A 17,866-nucleotide genomic window follows, 5' to 3' on the forward strand; every position below is an offset into this window, starting at 1 on the left:
ACTATCGAAAAATCTTATGAAATCCCGAATAGAGTGGAAGATGATGAATTAAAGTGGGGAAAGAGATATAAAAAGTTGATGTACAAGATGGTATTTATGTTTAATTATATAACTTTTTCATATAGAAAATTTAATTTATTAATGATAGTTGTAAAAATGGCTAATACGCCATGATTGTATCCCAATGAATCGTGGTGCATGCTTGATTGCTCTCAAATTCAGCGGCCAACCACTATTTTTGCTTGAATCTTAAGGCATATGGATGGTGCAAGAATGATTATATTTGTGGGCATTTGTAATGTGGGGTTATTATTACTCATAATTCTATATATGTTCGTAATCATGCAACGTATCACAAATAAAAACAAGAGAGTTAAATTCAGATCAAACAACGTTGTTGAGAAAAAATATCATAACAGGGAGAAACAACACTGAATATTAATTGAGCTCAACTCATCGATTTTTGTATCTAAATCTATTTGAATTGACTTTTTTAGCGCTTAAAAAAAAAAAGAATCTCAAAATTCATACTCTCTGTCTATGGCAGATTGATGAACGCCGGAAGCACATCACAACGTAGTTGGTGATGTTTCTTTCATTTGTAATGGAAAATGAAATTGAGATGTTCAGAGGAATGTGTTTTTTATATTTCCAATTAATTTAAAATACACTTTCTAAAGAAATTCTTTATTCAGTTTTTTTCTTTTCAAATTTATTTAATTATTATCTTTTTATACTTGGAAAAAAAAAAAAAATGAAACCAAAAAAAAAAGTAAGATTTTTCTAAGAAAAAGCACGAGGGTTTAGTGTTTAAAATGGTGACTCAAATGGAGGATCCGATGGATAAGGGTTTGGATTCTCAAGGGAAGCCATAAAGAACCGAAAAAACTCATATTTCAGATCAATCAGGATGATTTTGGGATCAATTTTTGCAGTGGAAAAAATTTGGAAAACATATTGCGATCCACAAAAGAGAGTGAGAAGTAGAATGAAAGAAAAGAGAGAAGAAAGGCATAGAATCTGGCATATGGGAATCCAAACATTTAGAGAGAGAGAGAGAGAGAGGGCCGAAGACAATAAATACCCCATAGTTGATTTCCTTCGAGAGTTAGTGTGAGATTCCACCTCGGTTGGAGAGGATAAAGAACATTACTTGTAAGGGTGTGGAAACCTCTATCTAATAGAGGTGTTTAAAACTTTGAGGGAAAATCGAAAGAGGACACAATAGAGCTTGGGTCATAACAAATGATATCGGAGGAGCCAGACATTTGGCGGTGTGCCAGCGAAGACGCTGGCCCCCCAAGGGGGTGGGAATTGAGAAATCCCACATCGGTAGGAAAATGGAACAAGATATTTCTTATGAAGGTCAGTGGACGCATTTTAAAACCTTGAGTGAAAGCCCTAAAAGAACCATATATGTAAACGCAATCAAATCATAATCGAGTAACGATCAACCATGGTTCGTTTCAATTCCCTAATTTCAATTGCAGGGAGATAAACAAAAACCAAGTAGCACTCCAGAGACTGAAGTAAAATCACGAGGAAAAAGAACGTTTTCATGGCATTATCATTTAAGGGAAAGGAAAAGAAAAAACAAAATGAAAAAATGGGCAAAAGCTTCCATGCCAATGCTCCTAGCATATCAAAGGATAGGTTTATCAGAGTGCTAACCTTGCAGCTTGAAAGATTGAAGTCCCTTGATAGTGCTGCTCTCAGTTTTGGTAGAAAGTACCCTCACGGATGCGCGTGCTCAAATTCAACAGCTGAAGATAAGGGTTTACATAAACCAGTAATTAAAACATGTTCCTGATTTGGAATTTGTATAAATGGAATGCACATGATTTATCAATGCTATTTGCTTAAGGAGTTCAGGGGACATTGGAAAAATATACAAAATCAGAGAACATAGATTATGAATCCTAGGAAGTCTCTAAAAAATGATTCTGTGGAAAAAGAAAATAAAAGTTCGTCATTTGTCAACAAGGACTGCAATTGACAATTGCTCAAAGTAATGAATGCTTGTAAAGAAACACAAAGGATTTCAGAATTGACAATGGAACAAGTAGGATCGTCAGAATCCTCATGGGGTGGGGTGGATATAATCTCATTCTCATACGACCCTTGAGTAGATTTGGAGACATCCATGAACTTTCTATTCATATTCAAACTGAACGTCTACGTGCACATACTTTCTCATCAACTGGACAACGGAGAAAGTGAAGTTCGCTAAAGTTTGGCATTCTTCATGGGTTTTGACCTCAGAAACAACCCCACATATGATCAACTTCTTCAAATTGGGGCACCTTCCTAGAAGTTTTCCCATCCATTCAGAGAAAAATTCGCTAACTACACTCCATCCAAGCTCAAGCACTACCACATTCAACAAATGAGATGACCCCTGCAAGCTATGCTGAAGGGTTCCATCTTTCAAATCATAACATAGTGATAGATGGCTTAGCCGAGGAAAACACATACAAATAGTCTCTAAATCCACTACCTCGTCGTCGTCATCAAATACAACACCCCAAAGCCGAAGCTTCCTTAACTTCGATGACTTAGAGATCATGTGGTAGAATTTTGGCCACATAATTGTGAAGTTGCAGACATCTACAACCTCAAGATTTTCCGTGTTCTCACCAATGTCAAGATGGATAACACTAACATCATCAATCCTTAGAACTCTCAAAGCTCCCTTGCTAACTACTTCAAACAGCTCAAGGGTACAATCTTTTAAATGCATTGCTTCAAGGGTATCAGCCTCCAATATAAACTTGTCCAAACTGATTGCTTCAACATATATATCTTTCAATGAAGAACTGCTAACTTCCATATCAGACATAGCAATGTCCGGACTGATCAGAGCCAATTTCTCGAGTTTAGGACAAGTGGTCAAAAGAAGGCTCAAATCCAATGTAGAGACACTGACATGACTAAGTGAAAGAGATTTTAAGCAAGGGAACTTCTGATAGCTGGGTTCGACCCCTGTTATAGAGTTATGAGCCAATGCCAGCACTTCAAGCTTCTGTCGACCACATTTCTCAATAATATTAAAGATCGGGGTTGTCTTCACATTATAGTGCAGTTGGCGCAAAGTATCCCTGGTATACATGAGCCAAGCCATCACGGGTGCAGCAGAGAATTCATCAACTTCATCCATTGAAATTGCTAAATGTTGCAGCGCAGTTGTCTGAAATATTGTTTGAGTTATAAGAATTTCCAATCTGCTGGTTGAGAGTTCATGATAGACAGGCCAATCATGAGAATCAAAAGAGAGGGTGTGGAGGTGATTGCGCCAAGCCTCTCTCCATTTCTTGCAAGTTGCCGAAGCAATCACTGCATCTCGGGCACCTCTGAGCTGGGAAAGTATGTTTCCGATCACTTCAACAGGAAGATACTCCATTTCCGATAAAGTAAGCACAGATGAAGCAATTACTTCCAGAAATTTACACACAACATCAAATTACAGTACCCAAAGCCATGAATACACACCCAATTACAGGATTTTAACAAAAGTCGGCCTGTGTTCATCATCTGTACCATCTGCAGCAGTTAATAAGAAGAAGAGAACGAATAAACACGGGTTTTTCGTATCGCCAAAATCAATCAAATTGACACAAGTAATTCAAGACAACTTCCCAATGAAGTACTGGATCTGAAAACAGAACAAAAAAGAAATTATCTACAAAAACATATTCTCACATCTAAAGTCTTAATGAAATCTATAATCAAGGGTTTTACTAAAACGATAATGCTCACTCAAAATCCCCCGAATTTCCAATCTGTATAGGAAATCGGATCGTCAACAAACAGAAACAAACAAATTGACGCAACCAGATAGAAGAAGTTAGAACAGGTCGAATCGCCAATCTAATTCTCTATACAAGTAATCGAAGCGTTAATCTATGAACTGAAATACGCAAACATAATAAAAAGAAGAGTCAAATCCTGAATAGGTGACTTGGCTTACTCGATACTGAGACGAAAATAGTCTCGATCGAACTGGAACACGGCGGCCATAGCAATTCGCCGGCGAAACGAGGAATTAGGGATTAGATGGAAGTTAAAACATATGGAAATCGAACAAAGATAAGATCGGAATCGGAACTTCGCATTCCATTGCTCGAGAAAAAGGAAGCGATGGAAAGAAAGAAATAAAAAAAAAATAAATAAATAAATTATAATAATGAAAATAATGAAAGTTGGGAGTGGGAATGTGTTTTCAAACATTGACCAATGCTATGCTCTAAACCCTATAATCCTTTTCTCATATTTTTACCTTTTTTTAATTTTATAATTTTTCATATTAGATTTTTACTAATTATTTTACTAATTTAAAAAAAAATCCCAAACTTCAATAATAACTGACTTTTTTTAATTGAAATTTTAACCATTTTCATATGCTTGAAATTAAAAACAAAAAATTATATATATATATATAATTAAAATTATCAGCTTCTCAAAGACCATTAAAATTTCAAGTTTGCATATTAAAATTAATTCAATTTATTTCTAATAAAGTTCTAAAGAAATTTTAAAAAAAATATCAAATAATTGAAGAAAATTTATAAAATAAAAAACCCCTAAAAATGTGAAAATTGACACCATTAAAAAAAAAAAAAAAAAAAAAAAAAAAAAAAATCCCGACAGGACTATACCTTTCCCTCCATTTTTCAATTATCTGGCTTGCTGTATCAAGAATGGCGCCAAATCCCATTCTCGGCGAGGATTTTCCAAGCTACTGACCGGATAAGACACGCTTCTTCTTCAAAGCGCCGAGGATGTGCGTCCGGGGAGTGCATACCTTTGTTCGTCTGTGGCTGATGAACGACGGTGATTACTTATTACTCCGACGATCTTTTTCGTTTTCTTGCAATAATCTTTGATTTCATTTCAATCCCTAAGCTATGTCGGAAATATTTCGTCTCGGTATCTGCTTTATTCTATTCTCTCTTATCGGCCTAATCTTGAGACCACTGACCTTGTTTGACCTGTTTGGTTGCTGAGAAATCGTCGGAAACGATGGAAAGAAATCCGTTCTTGAAAACCCTAATGCGTCTGATTCGTAATCCGAAGTGACGGTTTAAGTTTTCAGGACTTTCTGAGTTTTTCATAATAGATAAATAGTTTTCCGCATTTTTCTGCATAGATGCATAATTTTTTATTCCCTCAACTTTGCTCTTCCTTTCATTACTTTGCTTCCTTTAACTCGAAGGAGCTTAAAAAGAATTTATAGTTTCAAGTATGAACAAAAACTACAATTACATTGCTTGCTTTATGAATCGTTTTCTTTTCTTGATACGATATAAAATGATAAAGATCGGATGAAAGAGTGTAAGAAGTTATTAGTCTTTAACTCTGTCTACTCATATTTTTCGCTTCCATTTTGTCTTCCTGGAGATGCAAAATCATAGTGTTATCTTTGTTTCGTGTACATCATGTATGTTTGATCTGTTGTACATTTTCATTTACTAGAGGTGCATCCAAAAGGAGATCCCTTTTAAAAAATCCTATTATAACCTCCTCTAAGGCCTATGGAGCCTCACCCTTTGTTCAATACTTGAGTCACTTTGACTACACTTTCAAGACTCACTCATAACTTCTTTGTTTGATATTTGAAGATTTTATTGACATGACTAAGTTAAGGGCATGACTCTTATATTATGTTAGAAATTACTACTCTCCATAATGATATGATATTGTCCCCTTTAAGGCTCTTGTGGCTTTGCTTTGGGATTCCTCAAAAGGCCTCATACTAATGGAGATGTATTCTTTACTTATAATACTTATAAACCCATGATGATTTCATAAATTAATCAACGTAGGATTCCTTCCCAACCATCTACCATATGAGTTGAAACAGTATGGGGAGGTTTCTCTAGCAGATAGCAGAAGAATATGACATAAGAAGATCCCAAAAGATGTAATTTTACCATTTCCCAACACATTTGAGTTGAGTACCAGATATACTTTGACAACATCTGGCATGGGAGCGAGGTGGGGAAAGCCATTGATGAAGCAAGATTAGGAAAGAAATTACTGAAACCGTTGTTGAATTTTCCTACCCTGTCCTTTGAAATGAAATCAAACCCATAAACCATTCAAATTACTCTATATCTGTGAACTAAGCGGCAGCTGAGAAAGCCTCACGGCTTTTAAAAGATGATCGGCGCTTGTTTTTGTTTAAACTTCGGCTTTGGACTGTTGTAGCCTTTTGGTGGATCGCATAGCCAATTGTTGGGTTGATCATCCATTCTCGTCATTACAACATTTGACTCTTCACATGTTGATAATATAGCTACTTGCATTGGGAAGGAAGGACTTTATGATACTTGGATTTTGTATGCTCCCAAATTGAATTAGATAGTAATTTTAAGTTAGTTTTGAAGACATTTCAAATATCTATAAAATCTTTAAATTTATCTAATTTTTGTAAACAGTACTTAATTAATTATAATCCACCTTCATTAAAAATGTATTTATTTAACCATATACATATAATTCATTTTTATGTTCTTTTTGTTTCTTAGTAAAAAATTTAACCTCAATGTACCATTCACTACAAAATTAAGAGCAAAATGGATATGCATTAAAAAGTTTAGGGTAAAATTATTTGGTAAAGATTTTTCCATGTTGCATAGATAAAGACTATATAGCTTAAGTTTGCATGACTAAAATTTAAATTACATGTATAATCATTGTGACAAAAAACAAAAAAAATTTCTTCCAATTTTAAGTTTATGGCATTTAGTTTGTAATTTAGTGATTAGTAATTAGTAGAAAAAGATTAGACTGCGGTTGAGCAGAGGCAGCGGGGGTTTAGTTGAACCGAATTGCTATTGTTTGCCCTTGCTCTGCGCAAGAATCAAGATTATTACTCGTTCTGTATCTCTTCGGCGGAAAGCGCTCGACCCAATTTGGATTTTGCATTCATAGCGCTCTCCAACGATTATCGGTACTACTGGGAAGCATTTTCAGGTGCCCTTAATGCATTACGCATTTTCCCTTTTCGATATCTTGCTTTGAAGTTCTGTCTTTTCTCTGCTCTGAGTGTGTTTTCCCTTGTAGCTCGGTTTATCGGCTCTAATTTTCTTCTGCTATTGAATTCGATTGATAATGTGTAATGGGTTTCGAGTTTTCTTCTGTTCTTCAGCTGTGGGGTTGATTAGATACACTTTTGCAAGTCAGAGTTCATTTATTAGTTTCTGCGAAATCTTGATTTCTACAATTTGTTTTTCGTTACATTTCCCTTAGATTGTCTCTCTGCCACTAATCTTCTGAATTTTAGACCTTTTATGTATCTGAATTTCTTTTCATTTTCAGCTGCATTGATTCAGTGTTAGATGATGGCTAGTTATGTGTCGATGAATTTCTCTCTTACTCGAAACCCTGTTGGAATGCTGTCTGCTCTTGGAGGCAGACTATCTATGGAGCATCAGTCGGGGAAATGCTACATGAAAATGCCTGAGGATAGGAGTGGGTTAGTGGGTATCAATCAAAAATCAAATTTGGCCAAGTCTTCTTCCAATTCTCACAATGTTAGCCATTATCAGAACAGGGATCCATTTATGGAGTTACACCCTGAAATTTCAATGCTAAGAGGCGAGGGAAGCAGTACAATTAATAGCCCAAGAAAGGACAATTTGGGTGGAATTACTTCCGAGAGCTTGGAAGATGCATCCAGTAGTAATTACAATGAGGCAAAGATTAAAGTTATTGGTGTGGGGGGTGGTGGATCAAATGCAGTTAATCGTATGATAGAAAGTTCAATGCAGGGTGTGGAGTTTTGGATTGTTAATACAGATGTTCAAGCATTGAAAATGTCTCCTGTTTATCCCGAGAACCGTCTACAAATCGGTCTAGAACTTACCAGAGGTCTTGGTGCTGGTGGGAACCCTGAGATTGGTATGAATGCTGCAAACGAAAGTAAAGAAGCTATTGAAGAAGCACTTTATGGATCTGACATGGTTTTTGTCACTGTAAGTTAAGCTTGTTTAGCTCTTAAAATTATCGTTCCCTTACTATATCATTCAAGTTTGATTATATATACCTGAACTGCGACCTAGCTTCTTTTCTAACTTCAAGATTAAATTCCATGCTTTAGTCTGGGATGGGTGGAGGAACTGGAACTGGAGGGGCTCCTATCATTGCAGGCATTGCAAAGTCAATGGGCATATTGACAGTTGGTATTGTTACTACTCCTTTCTCTTTTGAAGGACGAAAGAGAGCCGTTCAAGCGCAAGAAGGAATTGCAACTTTAAGAGACCAAGTTGATACACTGATAGTTATCCCGAATGATAAGTTACTGACAGCAGTTTCACAGTCTACTCCTGTAACAGAAGCGTTTAATTTGGCTGATGACATACTTCGGCAAGGTGTTCGTGGTATCTCTGATATCATCATGGTATATACAAACCTCAAAAACTTTGAACTTTAGATTCTCTGTGCTTTTAGAGAGCTTTTCTATGGAGTTCAATTCTTCTATTTAGTGGTTTTGTCTACTGAGAGTATGAAAACCTCTACTTTTAAAATAATTTGTCAAAATTGCGTTATCAAGATTTACCAGGAGATTTTATTGGATATGTATTTCTACTTTTTGAGATAACTTTTCAGTTTGAGGGAAATCAAAATGTCTTTTAGGCATAAATTTATCAGTAGAAGTGATTTATAAACACTCTTTGGGATCTAACTTATGGTTTGTTACTGCATTGCAACAATCAGATACCAGGGCTGGTAAATGTAGATTTTGCTGATGTTCGTGCTATTATGGCAAATGCTGGTTCTTCGTTGATGGGAATAGGAACTGCAACCGGTAACTCTAAGATGCATAATTTTACTGATTTACAAGATTTTATTTCATGTATGAAGTCTGATCTAATTCTTTTTGGTCTCAACTTTGAGCTGCCAAAATTTTCATTTTATCAACGACCTTTAATGTTAAAACTTATGGAGTTGCTTCATTATTCTTCAACTCTCGTAAGAGAAACTAAACCTTATTTGGATACTTCGAATTCCCACGGTTTCCTCCGTATTATCAAAGATCCAAATAGATTGAGGTGGATAGTTGTAAAAGCCCAAGCCCACCACTAGTAGATATTGTCTTCTTTGGGGCTTTCACTCTCAAGTTTCTCTTCAAAGTTTTTAAAACGCGTCTGCTAGGAAGAGGTTTCCACACCCTTATAAAGAATGTTTTGTTCTCTTCCCCAACTGATGTGGGATCTCACAATCCACCCCTCTTCAGAGCCAACATCCTCGCTAGCACTCGTTCCCCTCTCCAATCGATGTGGGATCTCACAATAGTATCCTTCTAATGTCCATGGATCTGACCTTTTCTTGTGTTTCTTTAAGGTAGAACATTTCATTGATTAATGTAACATAGAAGGCACTGAGCTGGAAAAACCAATAGAACAACAAAAATTGCTGCAATTGGTAGATATCATAGAAAAAGATCAAAGCTATAAAAGGCCTATTCAAGTAAGACCAAGACGAAGCTATACAAATAATGTTCCCCCACCCCACATCATTCCACTGTCTCTGCTCACATTTGGAAAAAAATCTACCGTTCTTTTCCAATCAAATGTCCCGAAGAATGCATCTAATAGCTTTCAGCATCAAAGAAAGTGGCCTTTGGACATAGTAAAGAAGAAAGCTTGAATAGAATTAGAGAAGGCTATAATATAATATTTGTGTAACTTGTGTTTGGATTGTCCAAAGGAACGAATTATGAAAACTAAGATTTATAAAAACTAATACGTAGGATAAAAGATAGATATCGTAAGTGTGAGTTTATGTAACCTGTTTGATAAACAAGCTTGTGTCTTGGGGTAAACCAGCATGATATAACCAAATCCTTCCCTATTGAGATGTTTCTCTCCCTTCCCTTTCTCTCCCTTCCCTTTCTCTCCAAAGTCTAAAATATTTGATCAGCTGCTCTAATATAAACCAATTTTACCCTTTGTTTACATCGATGCAGGAAAGACAAGGGCAAGAGATGCTGCTTTAAACGCTATCCAATCACCTTTATTGGATATTGGCATAGAAAGGGCCACTGGAATTGTGTGGAACATAACGGGTGGAAGTGATTTGACTTTATATGAGGTGTGGCTCTCTCTGTTCCTCTCACCTGCCTATCACAACCTATTTATGCATCTTTATCTCACTGCTCTTAAAAGTTTAATCACTTATCGTTATTTATAATTTATATACCCGATGTATGTCATATGTTTGATCTACCATGTTTATGACATCGATACAATTCACTATGAACCATAGCTAGATGTAGTGGCTGGTGATAATTATGATGTTTGAGTTTACTTCTTTCCTCTCGTTACCAATATGGAGTTGTAATTCTTAGCCCACGTCGCGTAAGGCCCACCTTACAAATCCTGGAAACTACTCACTTGGAAGACGTCACTAAAAAGATTCCTGATACAGAAAGGATGACACATATCCTTAAGAAAATACCTACAAACATATATGCATGCAATAATTCGTACCCACAAGCCTTCAGATAGTAGTTTGTAGATTCATCATGTTAACAACATAAGATTAATTCGTACCCACAAACTAATCTAAGTCCCTTTATATAAAATCTCAAGTATTCTCTCTTCCTAAATCCCAAAACCAACGAAACTTAAGAAACTGAGAATCGAATGTTGAAAATAATAAGACCGAACAGTTCAAAGTTAGAATCAGAAGATTAGAAAATTTTAAATCATTTTAGACACACTTTAAAGTTGAGGTACTAAACTTGTAATTTAACCAAAATTCTAACTTGATACGAATCACTGTATTTCTATTATATCATGTAATGTTTGTTTGTTCTCAAAATTTCTCGTGAATAATCACAGGTGAATGCTGCAGCTGAGGTTATATATGACCTCGTGGATCCAACTGCTAATTTAATATTTGGAGCAGTAATAGATCCTTCACTTAGTGGTCAAGTAAGTTATAAGTTCTACCACAATTCATTTGAAGTTTCATTTGGATTTGATAGTCAGGCATTGATGTTTTGGGTATCCACATACTAAAACTGTGCTAAAGTTTTTATTTCTTCCTACCGTCCAAGAAGTGAACCATATGAACTTGAATCCCAACTTTGTGGATATTGACCATAATGATGTCTTTCTTCTTCATGGTCTGGTCCTATGGATTTGATATAAATGACCATAATGATGATTTAACTAATTAATAAACTGCCTCCACCCCTCCATTTTCAGGTTAGTATAACTCTAATTGCCACTGGATTTAAGCGCCAAGAAGAAAGTGAAGGAAGGCCCGTTCAGGTATTGTTGTGTCTGCATAAAATATGGTGTTAAATTCAGTATTCTGGTGTATAGGTCTGTGACAAGATACACAAAAGCGTGCTAAAGCTTAAGATGAACCCGTTTTGTTTCCTTTTTTATAGGCCAGTCAACTATCACAGGGAGAAAACTATTCAGGAATCAACCGTGGACCTTCCTCTTTCAACGAAGGTAGCTCGTTTGAAATCCCAGAATTCTTGAAGAAGAAAGGTCGGTCACGCTATCCTAGAGCTTAATCGCCTTCTTCCCGTTTAGCTCTTCTTTGCCACCGCGACCTTCCTTCCTACGTACATATAATATGCTGCTATAGGTGGTAGTATCTGTATACCGTTGTTCGGTTTTGTTACTCTGTATATTAGTTGAGTAATAAATAGCTCATATTATTTTCAGTCTCTCATCTGTAGTTACAATATGAAATATGTTTGTAGCTGAAGAGCTTGAGTTAGTTGTATTCTCCGTTTGATAAAATTGCTCAACAGTAGTTTCAGCAGAATACTGCAATGGCTGAAGTAAGTAAATGTTCATGGAATTGCCTTAATACGTTGTCGCAAGTTGACTAAATATAATTGAATCTTCATTAGTTTCATTCCAAGTATCTTAATTATGCATTCGGAATAGAATATTATTATGCACAAATCTTCTCTTATAACTAGAGATAGTCTATTTTATTTGCTATAATTTGTAATATATATATATATACAACCTCACTCCATTTGTAAAAAATCTCTCTCCCCCTCTCTCTCACAAAGAGAGAAAGAGGGAGAGAGAAGATTGTGGCACACAAGTGGAATGGAATGGAGGCAGAGAAAAGACACGTTGATTTGTCAGTTACCATAGAAATGAAGATCGGATGTTTATGTTAGAGCTGAATGACGTGCATATCAACTTTTCCACCCATTCCCTTTCCCTCTTTACTTACCAAATACATAACATAACATAACATACCCCTTCTTCTTCCTCTTCTTCTTCTTCTTCACCTCCATCATAATCAAACCCCAACCTTCAATCTTTTCCATTACCCACAACACATTATGACTCTCCCTCTCCAACACTCAGATCAGACCTCTCGCCATCACAACCTTCACACCTCCGACCACTCCCCTCGAGAGAGGTTAAAGCGCCACCGTCTCGCCGTGGCCGGGCACGTTTGGATCCCCGACAAGTGGGGAAAAGAAGAGTTCCTGAAGGATTGGATCGACGGCTCTGCATTTGAAGCCTCTTTGTTCCCCTCCGGGATCGTGTTGGCTCGCCAGGCTTTGGCTCGAGAAGCTAAGAGATCGTCGCCGAATAACAACGCTGCCGCCGCCTCCACCACCACCACCACCGCCCCCGCTGCTGCTGCCGGAGATTTGAGTATATTAAACGGTTGTTAAACATATACTATTATTATTATCATCATCATCATCAAAGGTTGTTGTCGTTGTGGTTGTTGTTTGTTGGAGCTTATTAGATCTAGGATGTTTGATTTGATGATCATGTTCAACTCATTCATGTAGAATTAAAATGCATCTTGCAAAAATATGGGTTTTCTTTTTTCTTTTTATATGGAAAAACATCTCAGAAAGATAGATGGAATTGCATGGAAGGCTTTGGATAATAGTTCCAATCTGTCTTGTCTTTCTACTTTCTCTCATATAGAACCTTGAAATGATCAGCTTTTTTCAAAACCCTAATTAGTCTCATTGGACATGACATCTCATAATTCACTTGTCTTGGGAGTCCGATCCATCTGGTTTGGACACCCAGCATCCTCACTGACATTGCTCGGTGACTTGACGTGATATCATTTATAACATTTTGAGATCTCACATCAACTGTAGAGAGGAACGAATCATTTCTTATAAAGATAGTGGAAACCTCTTCCTAGCATATGCTTTTTAAAATCGTGAAGATGACGATGATGCATAACGGGCTGAAGCATATAATATCTACTAGCGGTGGGCTTTAGCTGTCACAAATGGTATCAAGCTAGCCATCGAACAGTGCAAGACACTAATTGGAGTAGAGATAGACTTTCTCCATAACAAACGCGTTTTAAATACTTCGAGAAGAACCCCTTGAAGGGAAAGTTTAAGGAAGACGATATCTGCTAGCAGTGAACTTGAACTATTTTATAGCTTACTTTTTTTTTCTTTCTAAATTACAAATTTACTGTTGAGACATGGGAAGGTTGGATGAGATGTTTTCTGACTAGATTTTGACATCAATAATTGGTATCGTATGGGAGACGAGAGTACTCTAGTTTGATATATGATATCATCAACGAAAGTAAACTACATGGGACACCCATATTCAGATGCTAAAAAAGTGAAACAAATCTTACCCATGATGTGATTTTTTCCAATTGTCATCCATCTATTGATTAGCAACTCATATCGAAAAGATTACAGTTTTTTATCTGTCATCAAAACCTATCTATTTTCTAGAACGGTAAACTCGAGTTTAATCTTTCTTCAAATTCATGGCCATGAACTCAAAATATTTTATAGAGAACTAATAAATTATAGTTGGGTTTTGTTAACACGTGCATAATTTAGTAGTAAAAGCAAATAAAAATTACTCTCGATCTTCAAGACCTAAGTCCAAATTACAAATGTGAGATATCGAGCTTCGAATCTCGAATCAAATAAAATAGTATATATCAATTATCCCTAAATTAAGCTCGCATGGACAACTATACCATATAATTCTTCCCAATGCTTCACCCTTATAATAAGAGCCTCAAATCATTAAGAACATTATTTATAGAGTGGGTCCACTCACTACCAAACAAGAATCTCTTCTATTAAAGAAACTCGACATGTCGTTATTTTACTACACATCATATTTAATTTCATTTTTGGACGGTAGGCACTCTGTCCATTTCATTCATTCTATAATAAAATTTATTTAATTCATCAAAATTCAACAATTTACCTACATTTTTCTTACCTAAAATATTAATAATTTGAACTCCGTTCCTCGGACAGCATCAACGTGTGAGAGTGTCCATACACCATTCACCTATGCTTGTGTTCTTTTGTGTGATCGCACGGAGTATTCCTTGTAAGAGTGTGGAAATTTCTCCCTATCAAATGTGTTTTAAAACCGTGGGCAAAATTTGCTAGCAGTGGACTTGAGCTGTTACAAATGGTATTGGAGCCAAACACTGGGCAGTTTACCAACGAGAATACTGGCCCCAAGGAAAAATTGTGAGATCTCATATCGGTTGAAGAGGAGAACAAAGCAATCCTTGTAAGGATGTGAAAACCTCTCCTTAACAAACACGTTTTGAAACTGGGAGACTTATGACGATACGTAATGAGCCAAAGCAAACAATATCTATTAGTAGTAGACTTAGGCGGTTACATCTTGCAACCCTAGTAAACGCCCACCATAAATTCCACCCCAAATCCATCCACAGAAACATTCTAAATCCAAGTTTTGCATAATGGAGATGTCAAGCTCAAGCATAGATCAGCGCAGATTGTATAAACATGAATGGTCCATGCTTGGCATATCACCTGAGTTATCTGCAATCATACATAGCACTTGAGAAGCAATTGTCTCACCTCTGCTTGTTTCGTCATTACGTTGACGTTACGAGCTTAGAACTTGATGGATATCGTGACGGTATAGATCTTTTCTCATACGCATTCGACAACCGATCCATTAATCTATTATACGTTGCAATATCAGGTATAAGCTCCTTATCCAACATCTCATCCACAACCCTTTGCCCTTCCACCTTGTTGCCTTCCATGGTGTAACCAGAAATCAAGGTGTAGTACGTTTTGCTGTCTGGTTCAAATCCCTTGCTTGAAGCCAATAACCTCAACCTATTAGCTTCCACTGTTTTCCTCACATTGCAAAGCTCTTGGAGAAGAGAGTTCAAAGTCACACTATCAGGAACCATTGCTTCTTTAAGGATCCTCTCTGTTATATTCATTGCATCATTCACTCTTCCTTCTTTCCTCAGTCCATCAATCAAAGTGGTGGAAGCAATGAAGCTGGGAACACTTCCTTCCCTCCAAAGCTCCTCCACAACTTCCATGGCTTTCCCTGCATTCCCTTTCCCACAAAGCTTCTCAATGACTCCAAAGTAATCATAATCCTTCGGCAAAACTCGCTTCCTCGAAAAATCGATCAAAATTTCACATGCTTCATGAACCCTGCCTTCTCTACACAGCCCATCCATTACAATTTCACAAGTAACACTTGAGAATTTGCATCCCAGTTCAATCATTTCATAAGCCATGGCAATCCCATCATCAAACTTTCTTTCCCTGAAGAACCCTTTAATCAGAGTATTGAAACTCACCACATTTGGGCAACAACCCATTTCCCTCATCTCCTTAAATAACTCTAAAGCCAGTGCAAATTGTGAATTGCGACAATACCCACTAATCAAAATGTTAAAAGTGTACAAATCAGGCTTAACCCGATCACTAAGCATCCTATCATAAAACCCCAAAGCCTTGTTAAATCTACCAGATTTCACAAACCCATTAATCAAAATATTATATATCACAACACTAGGCTTCCCATCAATCAATTTTTTCATGGAATCAAAAGCAAAAACAGCCTCGTCAAATTTCGCAGCTCTACAATAGGCAGTAATGGCAAATTGAAAAATGGATTCCGTTTGAGGGCAAGAGAAAATACCATCAGAGCAGGGGCAAGGAGAGGAAGCTAAGAACTGAAGAAGCGACTTGAGCTCAGCGAAACGATCCGTGGCCGCAAGAGTTCTGGCCATCCAGGCAAAGGTAGAGTGATCATGGCGGAAGGAATCAATGGATGAAGCCCAATTGAATATATGGAAATCGTAGTGGGTGAATTTGGGATGAAAATGAAGCTTGGATTTGAGGAAATGGAGGAGATTGTTCGGGGTGAAGGGAAGCGTGAGGTGGGTCTTCAGGAAATGGAGGAGTTGAGCGTAATGGTGGGGAGCGGAGAGAGCGAAACTAGGAAGAGGAGCGAGAAGGGTTCGAGGAGAAGGGGGCAAAATTGCGTCGGGCAATGGCGGCGGGGGAGATGATTTAGGGGTTTGAAGCTTTCTCAGGATGGGTGGGAGCTTCTTCATCACAAATTCGAGCTCCACGAAAATGGGGAAACTGAGAAATCTGTCTCCGATCAGAATCCGATCAGCTTCCGGCGTTTCATCAACAATATTTGCAGAGATTCCTTCTCCAAAACCCGTCTCTGATAGGGTTTATGGTTTAGGACATTTTTGCCTGAATTATCTAAATCGCAAATGGATCTTCAATTAAACTTTATTATTTATATTCATATTTATATTTACATTAATTTTTTAAATTTTATGATTTTTCAATCTTACCTTCAATTTCTATTGACATTAATTAATTGATTTTCAAAAATATGAAGGAAATATTTAAGATGAAGAAATAACAATTAATTATTTGATTATACTTAATTAATTTTTTAATTAATTAGTAAGGGAGTGAGTATTAGCATAGTAAAATTTTAAAATCTATAACTAAATAAAAATTAAATTTAAAATAATAAAAATATAAACTTATAAACAAAATGTTAATAAAATGTAACATTTAAAAATAGTATAAATTATTTTTAAAATTTAAGAACTAGAGTAATATAATATATATTTATTTATTTTATTGGTTCATCCAAAAAAAAATTTAAAAATTTAAGAGTTTTAATTACTCTTAAAAGTTTATGAAGATAATAAAATTTTATTCTTATACGTATTTTAAATCTTTTTTAAAATAAATTTAAAGTTATTTTTGAAGTTTTACCAATAAAAGTTTAATTTTATTTTTGAAATAAAATATTAACTAATTCATCCAAAATTGGAATTAAGAATATTTTTTAATTATTTTTTAAAAAAATATTTAATTTAAAGATTATTATTAAAAAGATTTAATAGTTTTAGATATTTTTATTAATTTAATCTAAAATGTTTTATATATATATATTTCTAAAATATCTCAAATCTATAAGCCTGAAAAGAAAGCCAATTATTTTATATATATATTTCTAAAATATCTCAAATCTAATTTAAATAATAATAATAAAGTTTTTGCAACGATATTTTAATGTTTCCCACTATAAGAAACTTAGATATTTTTAGTCTCCAAATACAATATTAGATATTATTTAAAATTTCAATTTATGGCAAGCAATTCAATTTGGTATTAATCAAAAAAAAAAAAAAAAAAAAAAAAAAAAAAAAAAAAAAAAAAAAAAAAAAAGCTATCTCGAGTGGAAACAAGCTTAGTCGTAGTTTAATCCAACATCATGAATTTTGGTTTTAGGCTTTCAACTCCCTCCAAAACTATCTCTCGACCAAAAGACAAACTGGGTCATGGTTTGATTTCAAGCATATCAATTTTGAATTTCTAGATTGAACTTTCGATCCTAACGAAAGAGTGCTTGTCAATTACCATTCAAAAGCTCATGTGGTAAGCATAATATCCGTACTTTCTCTGATGAGAACATAGTAAATTGGTCGTAATTACAAAAGTGCCATCTAACATAAAACTAACCAATTTTTATATTTTTATAAACAAATAATTAAACTCCAAAATCTCTATAAAATTTCAATTTCA

General features: G+C 35.6%; 3 protein-coding genes and 1 long non-coding RNA gene across 5 annotated transcripts; 1 reads left to right on the forward strand and 3 right to left on the reverse strand.

Moving 5' to 3' along the window:
• Positions 1-1,832: 1,832 nt before the first annotated feature.
• Positions 1,833-4,187, reverse strand: LOC111477764 (F-box/LRR-repeat protein At1g67190-like). Its single transcript, XM_023121650.1, has 2 exons — positions 3,968-4,187; positions 1,833-3,540 (listed from the first exon to the last, which is right to left on the reverse strand). Exon 2 carries the CDS (start codon positions 3,398-3,400, stop codon positions 2,153-2,155), a length of 1,248 nt encoding a protein of 415 aa, XP_022977418.1. The 5' UTR covers positions 3,401-3,540; positions 3,968-4,187; the 3' UTR covers positions 1,833-2,152.
• A 521-nt stretch (positions 4,188-4,708) lies between these two features.
• Positions 4,709-11,838, forward strand: LOC111477763 (cell division protein FtsZ homolog 2-1, chloroplastic-like). Of its 2 annotated transcripts, none has more exons than XM_023121649.1 (8): positions 4,709-4,830; positions 7,321-7,976; positions 8,102-8,401; positions 8,719-8,809; positions 9,971-10,095; positions 10,848-10,940; positions 11,217-11,282; positions 11,405-11,838. In XM_023121649.1, exons 2-8 carry the CDS (start codon positions 7,341-7,343, stop codon positions 11,534-11,536), a joined length of 1,443 nt encoding a protein of 480 aa, XP_022977417.1. In that variant the 5' UTR covers positions 4,709-4,830; positions 7,321-7,340; the 3' UTR covers positions 11,537-11,838. The 2 variants fall into 2 exon arrangements, with proteins under 2 accessions (XP_022977417.1, XP_022977416.1); XM_023121648.1 differs by lacking the exon at positions 4,709-4,830 and adding an exon at positions 6,796-6,975.
• On the reverse strand, positions 9,389-9,962 carry LOC111477767. Its single transcript, XR_002717359.1, has 2 exons — positions 9,793-9,962; positions 9,389-9,622 (listed from the first exon to the last, which is right to left on the reverse strand). It is a non-coding gene; the product is annotated as an uncharacterized LOC111477767 (long non-coding RNA).
• Positions 11,839-13,922: 2,084 nt separating the features above from the next.
• Positions 13,923-16,513, reverse strand: LOC111477762 (pentatricopeptide repeat-containing protein At2g36240). The gene has a single exon (XM_023121647.1). It carries the CDS (start codon positions 16,360-16,362, stop codon positions 14,869-14,871), a length of 1,494 nt encoding a protein of 497 aa, XP_022977415.1. The 5' UTR covers positions 16,363-16,513; the 3' UTR covers positions 13,923-14,868.
• Positions 16,514-17,866: the final 1,353 nt, after the last annotated feature.

Source organism: Cucurbita maxima, unplaced genomic scaffold (genome assembly GCF_002738345.1).
Source record: "Cucurbita maxima cultivar Rimu unplaced genomic scaffold, Cmax_1.0 Cma_Scf00004, whole genome shotgun sequence".
Taxonomy (NCBI): domain Eukaryota; kingdom Viridiplantae; phylum Streptophyta; class Magnoliopsida; order Cucurbitales; family Cucurbitaceae; genus Cucurbita; species Cucurbita maxima.